The sequence below is a fragment of the Pelophylax lessonae genome, assembly GCF_965119305.1.
Source record: "Pelophylax lessonae genome assembly, chromosome: 9".
Taxonomy (NCBI): domain Eukaryota; kingdom Metazoa; phylum Chordata; class Amphibia; order Anura; family Ranidae; genus Pelophylax; species Pelophylax lessonae.
Window position 1 is genome coordinate 104,945,124 of NC_138776.1, and position 13,566 is coordinate 104,958,689.

Genomic DNA, 13,566 nt, shown 5'->3' on the forward strand with positions numbered 1-13,566 from the left:
AGTAGATAAAGAGTTCGAAAAACCTTTTTTCTTGTTGTCTGTCAGCTGCCATGCCACGTGCAGATATTAGATGGGGGTGATAAAATATAAAAAACATCCTTTGCTATTGGAATATTGCTATGGACCAGTGATATGGATTGTGATACATATTGTAAAATTGCTTCAGTTGTTATAGATCTTGGGTTTATATCAGCATAAAGATTTTTTAGATGGTTCCTTTCAATTATGAGGCTCCTATAAAAGACAGTAGCCCAAGACATTTCAGAAACATTTTAGCTTGCATGTGTGGTCTTCACAGTACCGGGACAGGGTCACCCAGCTCCGAGGGCAAGGATCCAGAATTGTGCCCCCTTCTCCACTATTAATAAATGCCATAGAATGGGTTTAACACACTGCATCCATTTTTTGCCCCTTTGCTTCACTGCGCCCAGGGCAACTTTCCCTCCTGACCACCCCTTGTCCCGGCCCTGGTTGCTCACATCATGCAATGTAGGTGCAGTAGCTTTGCAGAATTGGATAGATTTGTATGTATCTAGTGGTCAGGTGTTGCCATTTGTTTTAAGAAGTTATTTTTTGTCATTGCGTCTGGCGATCAGTTGATGCAGGAGATGGAATCTCCTAAGCATGTAATTACATCAACGGATATTTTTTCCTTCTCTATCAAAAGTGACCAGGGAACATTTGATTTAGGCAATCAGTCATGCTTCTTGGAAACAAATTCAGTTCAATTCTGAATATTAATGCTTAGAAGATGACAGTTTTAATCTGTCTGCCATTAAGTTACATGGAATTTCCCAAAATGCATAAAGATCTATATAGTTTTATCAGTATTCAAGTCATAGATCTTAAACTGGTTATACATGGCCAGATGTCTCTCCAGGAACACGTAGCGGAAAGACATGAGGCCATCCTCTACAGTTTTGGGACCTCCCACTACCCTTTAAAATACTAAAACAGTGTACATAGATTTAGCTGGTAACTCTTCTCATTGAGGCCAGATAAACAGGAAAATCTTGGTGAGGCAAGTGTTTCCAGGAATCCGTACTGCTTACGATGGTGATGACTCTCATTGTTGCCCTTTTTGGGTGGCCTTTAAAGCTTGATCCTCACCCAGGTGTCAGGTCTGTAGGGAAAGGGCTGTTAAACAGACACCCATAGTCTACATTGACCAATGCTCATACAAGTTATTTATGTTTATTTGGTAACAGCAAAGTGCTTTTAGACTTTTCATCAAGTTCTTTGGAAGAATATATTTTTTAAGGTTTGAGATTTCCCTTTTCATAATTCATTGTCCTTTTTATAATGTTAATTTTGAAACGATAGAGAAGTGTTGTATATCATACAATGTCTAATCTGTTTCCCTGGCATATTGGCATAAAGTTTCACTTCTACTACAGTGCTGCCTAGTCTGCAACCTAAGTCATGCTTCACGTGTGTACCTGCATGGTTCTGTTTTGGCCTCATGTATCAGATTTAACTTTTCATTGTAATGCTGTTTTTTCTTTTTAAAGGGCAGCAGTAACAGGTAATATGATTCTATCTTGAGATGCCTCATTACATTCACTCAGTTTATTCAGTGAGATAGCATTTGCTGTAGCTGAAAGTTTTTTTGTATTATAAAAAAAAAATAGAATTCAAAATAATGACTATAGAACACAACCAATTTAAATGCTATATAACAAATGCATACAACCTTATTTACCAGAATATTGCAATTAAAAATGTATTATCATTTATAAATACAATCAGAAATTTGCATGTAGCATTTTACTGTAGTCATACCAATGAAAGCTGAGCTCTGATTGGCTGATATGGCTGTACAATTAAAGGGAAACCATAGCCTTAATTGGGTGTTGCATAAGAGTCAGTCTAATGACTAAAAACAGACATCAGAATTAAGTTAATACATTTTTTCCTTTTTAAAATACCCTTAGATTTTATATTTCCACATTTTTATTAACTTATTATGATTGGTAAAAAAGTTATTTATTTTTACATTGTTTTTCCAATGAGAGAATGCTTAAACATCAGTCTAGTTTGCACATGGGGAGCTGACTGTTGGGCTTTTCTTAATGCTGTTGCCATTGGGCACCTATCACATCATCTTTTCCTCTTGCAGGTGTCAGCAGATTCCAGTTCCTCTATGAACTCTACAACACCTTTGGTGAGGATTACCACACGCCTGCTTTCCAGTGCTGATACAGTCCTGCTGCCCAATGTATCAGAGTACGAACTTCCTCATGACCCCAAGTGGGAATTCCAGAGAGACAAGTATGTAATTTTACCACTTTCTTCCAATGTGTGCCAAAAGCTGGAGGAATCCAATGTATTTAATACCTATATAATGAGGATTGACACATCTGGGTATCATGCTAGGTTTGTTTAGTCTTTTGGGTTGTAGGCATATAGAATTCTTTTTACCTGTGATTTATAACTGCAGTGTAATCTTCACCTGAGTTACATGCCATATATCAAAAGCCTGTGCTCTTAAAAGATCACACTGCAGGTATGATGAGGGCTAAATACAAATATTGGTGGGGACATGTCCAAGATGGCGGCGGGAGCAGATGTGTGAGAGTTGAGCTCCGTTGCCTAATCCTGCTTTTACCAGTGATTCTGGAGCAAAAATTGGTGTGGACACTCTATTCGATTCTGTGGGTTTTACCATATGATGACGGGTGGATATCGGCAGACCGGGGACACGCAGAATACCTCAAGAGACTGTGAGTGATTCCCAAGACACTGCACACATGGCCAGCATTGTGACTCAGACTGACTCTGCTGAGCAGGTTGAGACAGACCCTGATCAGTTCCAGGCCCTCATGCAGACCATTACAGGATGCCAGTTCCCTTACTACTAAAACAGGTGCACTTTAGATGGACATTAGCCTGATCAGGAGGGACATGGAGAAATTCAGAGGCCGTCTGACAGAGGCTGAGCGGCGCCTGGGTGATGCGGAGAACAGTCTGTGACCATACAGCAGAGCTGCACACACTCTGCACTAAAGTTATGACCCGGGAGTTTAGAGTAGAAGATGCCGAAAACCGCAACCAGAGAAATAACCTGAGCATTGTTGGGATTCCTGAGGGAGCTGAGGGCCAGGATCCAGTGGCCTTTGCTGAGCGCCATTTCCGAGAGCTGCTACCATGGGCCCAATTCTCCTCATTCTTCACAGTGGAGAAAGCGCATAGAATGCCATCTTTAAGAGGTCCAGTGGGCTCCCCACCCCACACTTTCATCCTGCGACTCTTATATTTTAAAGACCGAGACCTGGTCCTACGGGAGGCGAGGAAACAAGAATTGCTCTATGAGGCGGCTAAAGTAATGATTTTCCCGATATTACGCGTTGGAGACACAGTGACTCTGGTGATCCTTTGATTAAATCAAGCAGGCACTACGTCGCAAAGGCCTCAAGTATAGTATGCTCATTCCGGCCCAGCTTCAGGTACATTGAGGCAATACAGTACAGTTTTTCACCTCTCCAGAGGAGGCATCTAATTGGGTTGAGACTCTACCCAGATCATAGATCTCCCTTATGTGGGCCCCAACCAATAACTCCTTTGCCTTACAAAACAGATGGTTCTACAGCTCTGAACATACGTGTCTTGAATATATTGTAGGACGAATCCTGTTTCTTTTGGCTATCTAGAAACTCCTCTGGGATTTCAATACCCGTAAGATCTTCTATTTATGGAGACATATACCCGGGTAAAGACTTCTACAATTGTATCCTGTGGAGGAGGCCTAAACCTCTTGTTTGGATTTAATCTCCCCTTGTTTGACAACTGGAATCTTTGACCCCCTCATCCTGGGATCAGAGAGGGCTTCTAAGTTTAACGGTTACATTTTGATTGTAACTAAGGATAGTGCCCCCGAGAACCTCCCGGGTGATCTCTTCAAAACACCTTGCGGACAAAAGGCAACGTGACTGACTCTATGTGCTCTTTGACTTCTCTTTAGTATCCTCAGTTCTCCCCCCTTTTATTTTTTTCTTGGCTCATAGCCCCCTAACTTGCGTTTCGCCATGTTAATGTTTAGGTACCAAGCAAATCGCAATTGGGGTGATTTTGCAGGGTGGGTGGGGGTGGGACTGTTCTGCCTGGTTTTTGTTTTTCTTTATTTTGTGTCTGTTTTTGTACAGTACGTACAGTTGTTTTTTGTATGGTACGTACATCTGAAATGTCTGCTCTATGATGTAATGCATGTTAAATAACTCTGTGCTACTGTCCCCTTTGGGATCATTCCGAGGTTCAGTTGGAGATCTGAGGTCAATTTATATTGTGCTAAGTATATAGGGCTCCTGTGACATTGATTTCCTGGCACGTCCAGGGACTAAATGCTACAATTAAGCGCACACTAGTATTTACCTCAAAACATACCGGCCCCATATCGTTATTCTACAGGAAACCCACCTGGTGGGGAACAAAATCTTTGAGTCCTAAAGTACCATGGGTTGGCCATTACTACCATGCAACCTACTCTACCCATGCGAGGGGGATCAGTATATTGATCCGGAAAAATCGTAACTTCCACCTATTGAATCTCCATCTGGACCCTGAGGGTAAATATGTAATTATGCATGCTGTCATTGATACAGTGGAGATGGTTATAGTGGGGCTTCATCTACCTCCTCTGGCCAGTGTTTCCATGCTACTAAAAATAACCCAAATTTGTAGCTCGGTATCCCACCGAAAATGTTATCCTAGCTGGGGACTTTAATATACCCCCCTGTCCATACCTTGATAAGCTTACAACGGATGCCACCACAGAATCTATTCTTTTCAACTGGGCATATGCCTCTTGACCCTATACGATTCATGGCAATGGAAACACCCAACGGAGCAGGGATTCACTTTTCACTCGGCCACCAATACCACTTTCTTCCGTATAGACCTCTTGTATGCAAGTGAGGCAAAGCTCCCAGCCATACAGGAAGCGTCTATCCTCCCGGGAGGGATTTAAGACCACGCACCAATGCTTTTACCTTTTTACATGTGAACTCATCGTGGGGGCTGAAATCGTGGAGATTATCCTAATACTGTATTTCAGATGAGAAGGTTGAACCCCAAATGGTTAGTGATATTTCAGATTATTGGATGCGCAACTCTGGGACGGCCTCCACTGATACGGTTTGGAATGCCTTCAAGGGTTTTACTAGGGGGCAATATAAATCTCATATCAATGGGGCCAGATGTTACACCCAGGCTGCCCTAATTATGGCAGAAACACAGGCCCAGAAACTCAAGGGTTAATATGCTACCTCCCTAGAGAGGACCATTTACCAAGATATGCTACTAGCCTATAAATAGGTTTGTTTACTTAGAGTTGAAGCCTCCCATAAGATCCTACACCAGTCCCAGAGGGTGTTTGATCAGGAAGACAAGACGGGTAACTTGCTGGCATGGCTCTTCAAGGAACAAATTCCCTCTGCTCATATTGATGGTATACAAGGAGATTTGGGGGGGGGGGGGGGCAAATACTGAAGGATCCTGAACCAGATTAATGCTAGTTTTGAATCTTATTACCAGCAGCTGTACACCCCTAGAGCCCAATACTCCATGGAACAGCTGAATCAATACTTGGGCGAGATAGCCTTCCCAGTACTTAGCAACGATGCCCGCCATATCACCAGATGGGATTAAATGAGCATTGGTATATATGCCAGTGGGTAAGACCCCAGGGGTAGATGGCCTACCTGCCAAATTTTATAACCCTCATGCTGACCTCCTCCCGCGTTTATATGAGACACTAAAAGTGGCGCTCACTGATAACCGGCTCCCCCCCTCTATGTCTGAGGTGGTCATAGTGGTGGTCCCCAAGCCAGGAGAAGACCCAGCTTTCTGCTCTTCCTACCACCGATCTCCTCTATTAAATGTCAATGCTAAAATTCTAACAAAAGTCCAGGCCAATAGACTAAACTCTGTCATTCTTACTATAGTGCATGGAGATCAGTCAGGATTTATGTAAGTTAAAGGAACAGACCTCAACCTCTGACTTAATACTGTTATTGCTAGGTTGGAACCGGACTTTGGCTCAGGAGTGGTGGCCTCTCTGGATGTAGAGAAGGCCTTTGACTCCATGGAGTAGGGGTATCTCTGGTTTGTCCTCCAAATATTTGAGTTTGGGCCTAAATTTATAGACTGGGTCAAGCTCCTCTATAGACACCATGTAGCCAGAGTCCGCATCAATGGCTTGCTTCCCCCTTTGTTCCACTGTTTAGAGGGATGAGGCAGGGCTGCCCACTTTGACCAGGATTGTTCACACTAGCTGTTGAACCAATGGCGATCCGCCTATGTGGGGCGGGAGAGGTGGTGGGTATAACAGTGGGCTCTACTATTGAAAGGTATCCTGTATATGTATTAACTGGGACAAATCCGTTTTGTTCCCACTAGCGCAAGGGCCCCTAAACCCGTTGAATAATTTGCCACTGTCAGTAGTTACTCAGTTAAAAAATTTGGGAATTCAAATTTCCGGTAATTTTACAACCTTTTTAGCTACTAACCTCCAGCCGGTGGTGACCCAGCTTGCCCATAGGTGTGGGATATGGAAGTCCCTTCCTCTAACCCCGGTTGGTTGAGTGAATCTAATAAAGATGACCTTTCCGCCGAAATTCCTTTGTGGTTGAAATGCCCTGGTTTTGATCCCTATGGTCTTCTTTGATAAATTTGACCAACTCCTTACTCGCTTCATATGGGTGGGCGGGGTACCCCGACTGGCGAGGTCCACTTTGCTGCTCCCTATGTCTCAAGGTGGATTAGCCCTCTCTAACATTAAGTATTACTGGGCAGCAGTTCTGGTTAATGTAAGGTGGTGGTTTGGTCAGTTGAAAGGGATTCCGGTGGTTAATTCTGAAGTGGCAATGCGAGCATGCTTAACATTTTTAAAGATGGTTCTCTATTGACTTTTGACCAGCTAAAGCAGAAATGTATTTGCCCAATCTACTGTTTTTTAGATATCTACAGCTGCGCCATGCTGTTGCGCAATTTCCAAATCCGGTCACACTTGAATCACACTCAGTTGAGTGCTTCTTTATCTCTAAAAACGCGGATAGAATTCTCTCCTCTTTATCTCTGGATATCGGGAAGAGAGGCCACTAAGATGTCTCAATTATGTCAGATGTGGCAACAAAACTTTCCAGGTCTAATTGTGGAGGACTGGGAGGTGGATATACAACAATTTATCCCTAATGATGATTTCCCCTAGGGATAGGTTCATCCAATTAAAATTTTTGCATCGTGCATATTATACCCTGCAAAGACTATCCACTATATACCCCCAGGGTTGATCAGTCCTGCTCGAGATGTGGAATAGAGGTGGGTACATTAATACATATGGTCTGGTCCAGCCCTGCTCTTCAGTCTTACTGGTAGGGGGTAGTGGAGGACCTGAGTGTTTTGGTGCAACAACGGGTCCCTCTGAAGCCTGCCTTTTTACTGCTTGGGGTGGGTTCCCGGTTGGAGGTTTCCTTCTGTCAACTGTGCCATCTTTTCTTTGCAACGTTTTATGCGTGGAAACTTATCCTACTTAAACGGAAGACATCTTTGGCCCCCATGGTTAGGCAATAGAGAGAGTTGGTGAACAAGGTGCTGCCCCTTTACAAATTGACACATATATGGGTCGAAACTGCCCGAAAATGGTTACAAAAATCTGAGGTATGTGGATTGAAGCGAGAGGACTAGGACTGTGATTCCCAGGCCTGATGTCCCCTCCATACAGCGGTTTAACAGGACAGGTTCCACTCAGAACAAGCCTCGCCATGGTCGACCAAAGAGGTTGAGTGCACATGCTCAGTGTCATAGCTAGAGGTTGTCTTTGGAAAATAGATGTATGAGTGCTGCCAGCATTGCTGCAGAGGTTGAAGGGGTGTGGGGGGGGCGAGGGGGTCAGCCTGTCAGTGCCCAGACCATACACCACACACTGCATCAAGGTGGTCTGCATGGCTTTCATCCCGGAAGGAAGCCTCTTCTAAAGATGATGCTCAAAAAAACCCGCAAACAGTTTGCTGAAGACAGTTTGCTGAAGACAAGCAGACTAAGGACCTGGATTACTGGAACCATGTCCTGTGGTCTGAGGAGACCAAGATGAACTTATTTGGTTCAGATGTTGTCAAGCGTGTGTGGCGGCAACCAGGTGGGGAGTACAAAGACAAGTGTGTCTTGCCTACAGTCAAGCATGGTGGTGGGAGTGTCGTGATCTGGGGCTGCATGAGTGCTGCCGACACTGGGGAGCTACAGTTCATTGAGGGAACCATGAATGCCAACATGTACTGTGACATACTGAAGCAGAGTATGATCCTCTCCCTTCGGAGGACTAAGCCACAGGGCAGTATTCCAATATGATAACGACCCCAAACACACCTCCAAGACAACCTTGCTAAAGAAGCTAAAGGTAAAGGTGATGGATGTGGGGCATCCTCAAACAAAGGTGGAGGAGTGTAAGGTCTCCAACATCCACCAGCTCCGTGATGTCATCGAGGAGTGGAAGAGGACACCAATAGCAACCTGTGAAGCTCTGGTGAACTCCATGCCCAAGAAGATTAAGGCAGTGCTGGAAAATAATGGTGGCCACACAAAATATTGACACTTTGGGCCCCGTTTGAACATTTCCACTTAAGGGTGTGTTCACTTTTGTTTCCAGCGGTTTAGACATTAATGGCTGTGTGTTGAGGTATTATGAGGGGACAGAAAATTGACACTGTTTTCAAGCCGTACACTCACTACTTTACATTGTAGCAAAGTGTCATTTTTTCAGGTCACATGAAAAGCTTAATAAAATATATAAAAAAAAAGTGAGGGGTGTACTCACTTTTGTGAGATACTGAATATACAAAGAAAGGCATAAAATGCTGAAAATAGTCGAATGGGCCTCGTGTGTGATAAAACATGGATTATTATAAAAAAAATACTACATTCACATTTAATGTTAAGTCCTATGAAAAATATAGGGGCTGCTATTACTGTACTATAATTAATTCTTTCAAAGTCACTGATCTAAAACAAGAATGCCCAATAGGAAAGTCAAAAGGAAATAAATGTACAAGCATTGTTGCGTAGAAGTTGCCCTCAGTGTCTAGAAAAATTACTGTTGATTGGTGGCTGTGGGTACACCAGACCCCTCTGACCATCCTTGTTTATATTATTGTACATATTTTCACGTATCTGTATTTTAATTAGCGTATTAAAGGCAACTGCAGCCCCCTTTCCATACAGCTGCTGTTTATTGCATGTTAATAATATGTGTGTTCTTCCACAGGCTGACACTGGGAAAACCTCTGGGCGAAGGTTGCTTTGGGCAAGTGGTCATGGCCGAGGCGGTAGGGATTGATAAAGACCGGGCTAAGGAGTCAGTGACTGTTGCTGTAAAGATGCTAAAAGGTAGGCAAGGAGGGGTTGTGGGTGTTTTGCTCCCTTCTCTGTGGGGGGACACAGGGTCACATTCCTGACCTTGAAGTTAAATCAGAAGCTCTGACAGTTTTGCTGCCCCTCTCTGTGATTTAAAGACTGCAGCTTTGGAAAGAAGTGTAATTTACTGATTTGTGTCCTTTGAATTATGCAATCCTTTCGCCACCATTCCTGTGTGTGATTGCTCTGTCTCCAGGGCTCTGTGACTGCCTTTTTCCATTAAACGCTGTCTGCTCTTAACGTTCCTCTCCATGAAGCCTTAAAATATCTACTAATCAGCGACATACATTCTTGTCCATCAGGGTACAGCCAATATTCTGTATATGCAGTAAGTTGTATATACTGAAATCTGTGCCGGGTTTATATGCCATCATCATGTCTAAAGCTATGCTGTCAGTGAAACCATTCTAGACAAATGTAAAAAACATCCTTTAACTCACATAATACATTCTTTCAAAATTATAAAATTGTTTATTTTAGCTTGATGAGGGTAATTACCTAAGGTTATATCTTTTAAATAGGTTTCCACACACATAAGTTGCAGAAGAAAGAAGTGATGCTTTCAGTGGAAATGTGTGCTTTGTATGCTAGTGAATATACAGAAAAGAGGGAGCTCGGATTGGGGTCACTAGCGTGATCATGTTCCTTTAAAAATCAAAAGCACTGCAGAGTCTTCCTAAAAGAAAATATATTTACCCATTATCACTTCCATCACAAATCCAAAAATTATTTAGTGCCAGGATATGGGGTAGAGCCATGAAAATCCTTTTAATGGCATGGGCCAACTTTGCATCCAAAACTGCTGATTTACAGCACAAATCTAGCCTAATATTCTAGAACCATTATTCCAAGCTAAAAGTTAAAATAACATGCTGGAGGTGGAGCAGTGGCAAAGAGTCTGTAGAACTGCAGGCTCAAAAATTATCCCCCCCCCCCCTCCTTGTGCCATGCAGACAAAAAGGTTAGGCGTGTGTAGATCACATAGCTATTGCAAACCTTTTGACTTTACAGTGTCTATATGTGTGCTTTAGTCACAGTTTTATCAGGTTAGCTAGGGGTCAATGCCCATACCCCTTGAACTGACCTTTTTGGCAGTTCATTGTACTATAATGATAATAGCTTTTGTAAAATTACCTCTCGTTCCTCACTTATAAGCCTAATGTAGTCTAGAAAGCCCCCAACCAGCTGATACCTTACCTCAGCTTGACAACCAAGGTCCTCTCTGCTTTTTACCTCCTCTGTACACAAATACTGGGCATTGACCAGCTCTAAAGCTGGCCATACACTAATAGACTTATTTACTTCAGCCTGGAAGCTGAACTAAAAAAAATAAATATATATATGTGTATATGTGTATGTATATATGTATATGTGTGTGTATATATAAATATAAAAAATTCTGGGCTAGATAGATTACACTGATTGGTTCCTTTTTTTTTTTTTTTAATGAACTTTTATTGAGATGTCAAAAAGATATCTCATAAAGTTTAATTGGCAGCCACGCACTGCATGGCAGTGGATTTGCTTCTTCTACACTGTGCTAATAAAAAGTACTGCATGCAGTATTCAGCGCACCATGTCCAGACATCACCACAGCACAGTGGTATAAACTGGGCACGTAGGAGACGAAGCATTTTGCCTTGTCCATGCAATAAAACTGCGCTGGAATAGCTGTCCAATGCAGTCCCACTGCATCTGGTGTAAACCAGCCCTGACAGTTACTCACACCAGCTGTCAGAATACCCAATCAGTGCCTGCATCTGCTTACCGTTGGTGGCAGGTGTTATTCAGCCGACAATTTTCGACCCGACTTCTTCAATAAAAGTACCGTATTTTCCGGTGTATAAGACGACTGGGCGTATAAGACGACCCCCCCATTACATGATCTACCGGTAATACTTATACTTAGGTTACCTTGGAGATATTATACTCGGCGTATAAGACGACCTCCCATTTTTGGGGGATTTTTTTGAGGTTCAAAAGTAGTCTTATATGCCAGAAAATACATTAGATTGCATAATCCTCTTTTTTGTCAAGATAGCATGGCCACCCACTGTTAGAAATGATTACAGTCAATGGCTGAGGTGATTGTAGCCGTATAGGTGTACTTGCAACAAAAACAGTTTAGATATAGGGGCTCACTGCATAGATAAGGTAAGTTATCAGCTGGTTAAGGGGGGAGGGGGGGTTTGTTCTAAGTTTAGGTTACGAGTACTACAGAGGGGCACTATTTTTACTTTTACTACTTTTACCTGATTACATCACAAAACTGTGAGCTTCACACAGGTTTATTTTTTTTGTTTTTTGCATGGCTGTATATTGCATAAGGCAGCCCATTTATTTTAAATTGGTTGTTTGCATACCTAAACGGGCACAGAAATTGGGTTCTTTTCTATTTAAATAAGATGCAATACACTGCAGCACACAAAGCAATCACATCTGTGCCACACGTATACATACGCATATACATATACAGTACTCTATACTTAAATCAAAATTCATGAATACAATGATATTCAAAGTGTGTCTATACCCAAAATTTTGTATAGCTTTAAATAAATGGGGAAAGGGTAAAGCTAGTATCAGGTTTTACACCTATCTGGAGCACTGTTTTTTCCTCCCTTTATTCTGGGGACAACTGTTTACCAGAGAGGAAGTGCAGGAAAATCTGCAACAAGGAAACAGAGGTTCTAGCATTCCCCCACTTAAAAAAAAATGAATACATAAAATTCTACTTCTGTCTGTGCTCCTGTTTGTAACGTTTTCTTCACCTAATTCCCAGCATCCTCCATGAGTAAAGTTCTAAATATCTAAATCCTAATAATGAAACTGGCCTATTGGTGTCTAGCTAAGCAAAAATGGCTGCTAAAGTCATCTTTCTTTTTTAAACTGCTGATTGGACAGTTAGAGGGCAGCAGTATATTGATTAAGTAATTCCTCTGCTCACTCTGCACTCTTTTCCTCGCAGCACGTGCATTTACAGCATATGTGCACTACGTCAGAGCCTGATTATCTTCTATTGCTGCCCTTCCCTCACCCAGTCTGAGGCCTTATTCTGGTGGGCATTACATGCGGCTCAAGACAGATTCAGATACAAATGCATTTAAAGATTTTGCAGTAAATACCAAACTGGTTTAAATGCTGCTTTTTAATCAACAATTTTTTTGTAGTTATTTTCTTTTAACATCATGGTGCAGGGTGCAGCCATATTTGCTCATTATTTATTACAGGTATTTTTATAGTGCCAACAATTTGCGCAGTGCTTTACATATATTGTTGTATTCATCTCAGTCCCTGCTCTCAAGGAGCTTACAATCTAAGGCCGGCTTTGCAGAAAATGGTTTGACACCACTCCAGTGTTATCGGATAAAAAGTATTTATTTCTCCATAAATGTGACAGCACAATAGACCAAAGCCTCAAACAGCAGACGCGTTTCACGAATCAAGTTATTCATGAATAAGCAAACTTGATTAGTGAAACGCGTCTGCTGTTTGAGGCTTCTGTCTTGTGCTGTCACATTTAGGCTACGTTCACATGTTAGCGATCCAGAAATCATTGCAAATCGCAGGGCGCCTGTGCGTTGCCGTTGATTTGCAATGGCACCCCAAATGCTGTGCGATGTTGCTGTGATTTCCGCCTGCCGAATCGCGGTAACATCGCACAAACAAAATCGCGGGTCACATGACGCCCAAAAAAGGTACAAGAGCCCCCGATTTGCAATGATTTCCAGATCGCGGGCAGAATCACGGTGATTCTGCCGCGGTCCGTTATGCTAACATGTGAACACAGCCTTATGGAGAAATAGACTTTTTATGCAAGAACACTGGAGTGCTGTTAAACCATTTTCTGCAAAGCCGACATTTCCATGGTCCACGGACTGGACGTGCACCCAGTCTAGATTGAATTATCTCCTATCTGGAGCGGCATCGATCCCCTTGGGATTGTGTTAAGGTCCCTACCTCACATGCAAACACACACATACAGTACTAGGACCAATTTAGACAGGGGCTAATTAACTTACCAACATGTCCTTGGCATGTGGGAGGAAATCGGAGTACCTGGAGGAAACGCATGCAAACACAGGGGAATACGCATACTCCATGCAGGTGGTGTCGTTGGGAAATAATCCTAGTGCTGCAAGGTATAAGTGCTAACCATCAAAC

The 13,566-nt window shown here is 42.6% G+C and overlaps 1 protein-coding gene across 4 annotated transcripts in view; it reads left to right on the forward strand.

Annotated features, from left to right (window-relative positions):
* Positions 1-13,566, forward strand: part of FGFR2 (fibroblast growth factor receptor 2) — a 253,809-nt gene that overhangs the window by 220,130 nt on the left and 20,113 nt on the right. For all 4 annotated transcript variants that reach the window (XM_082267394.1, XM_082267392.1, XM_082267391.1 and 1 more), the window contains 2 exons: positions 2,120-2,271; positions 9,254-9,375. In XM_082267394.1, the coding sequence (XP_082123520.1) occupies positions 2,120-2,271; positions 9,254-9,375 (274 nt within the window). The remainder of the gene's footprint in view (positions 1-2,119; positions 2,272-9,253; positions 9,376-13,566) is intronic.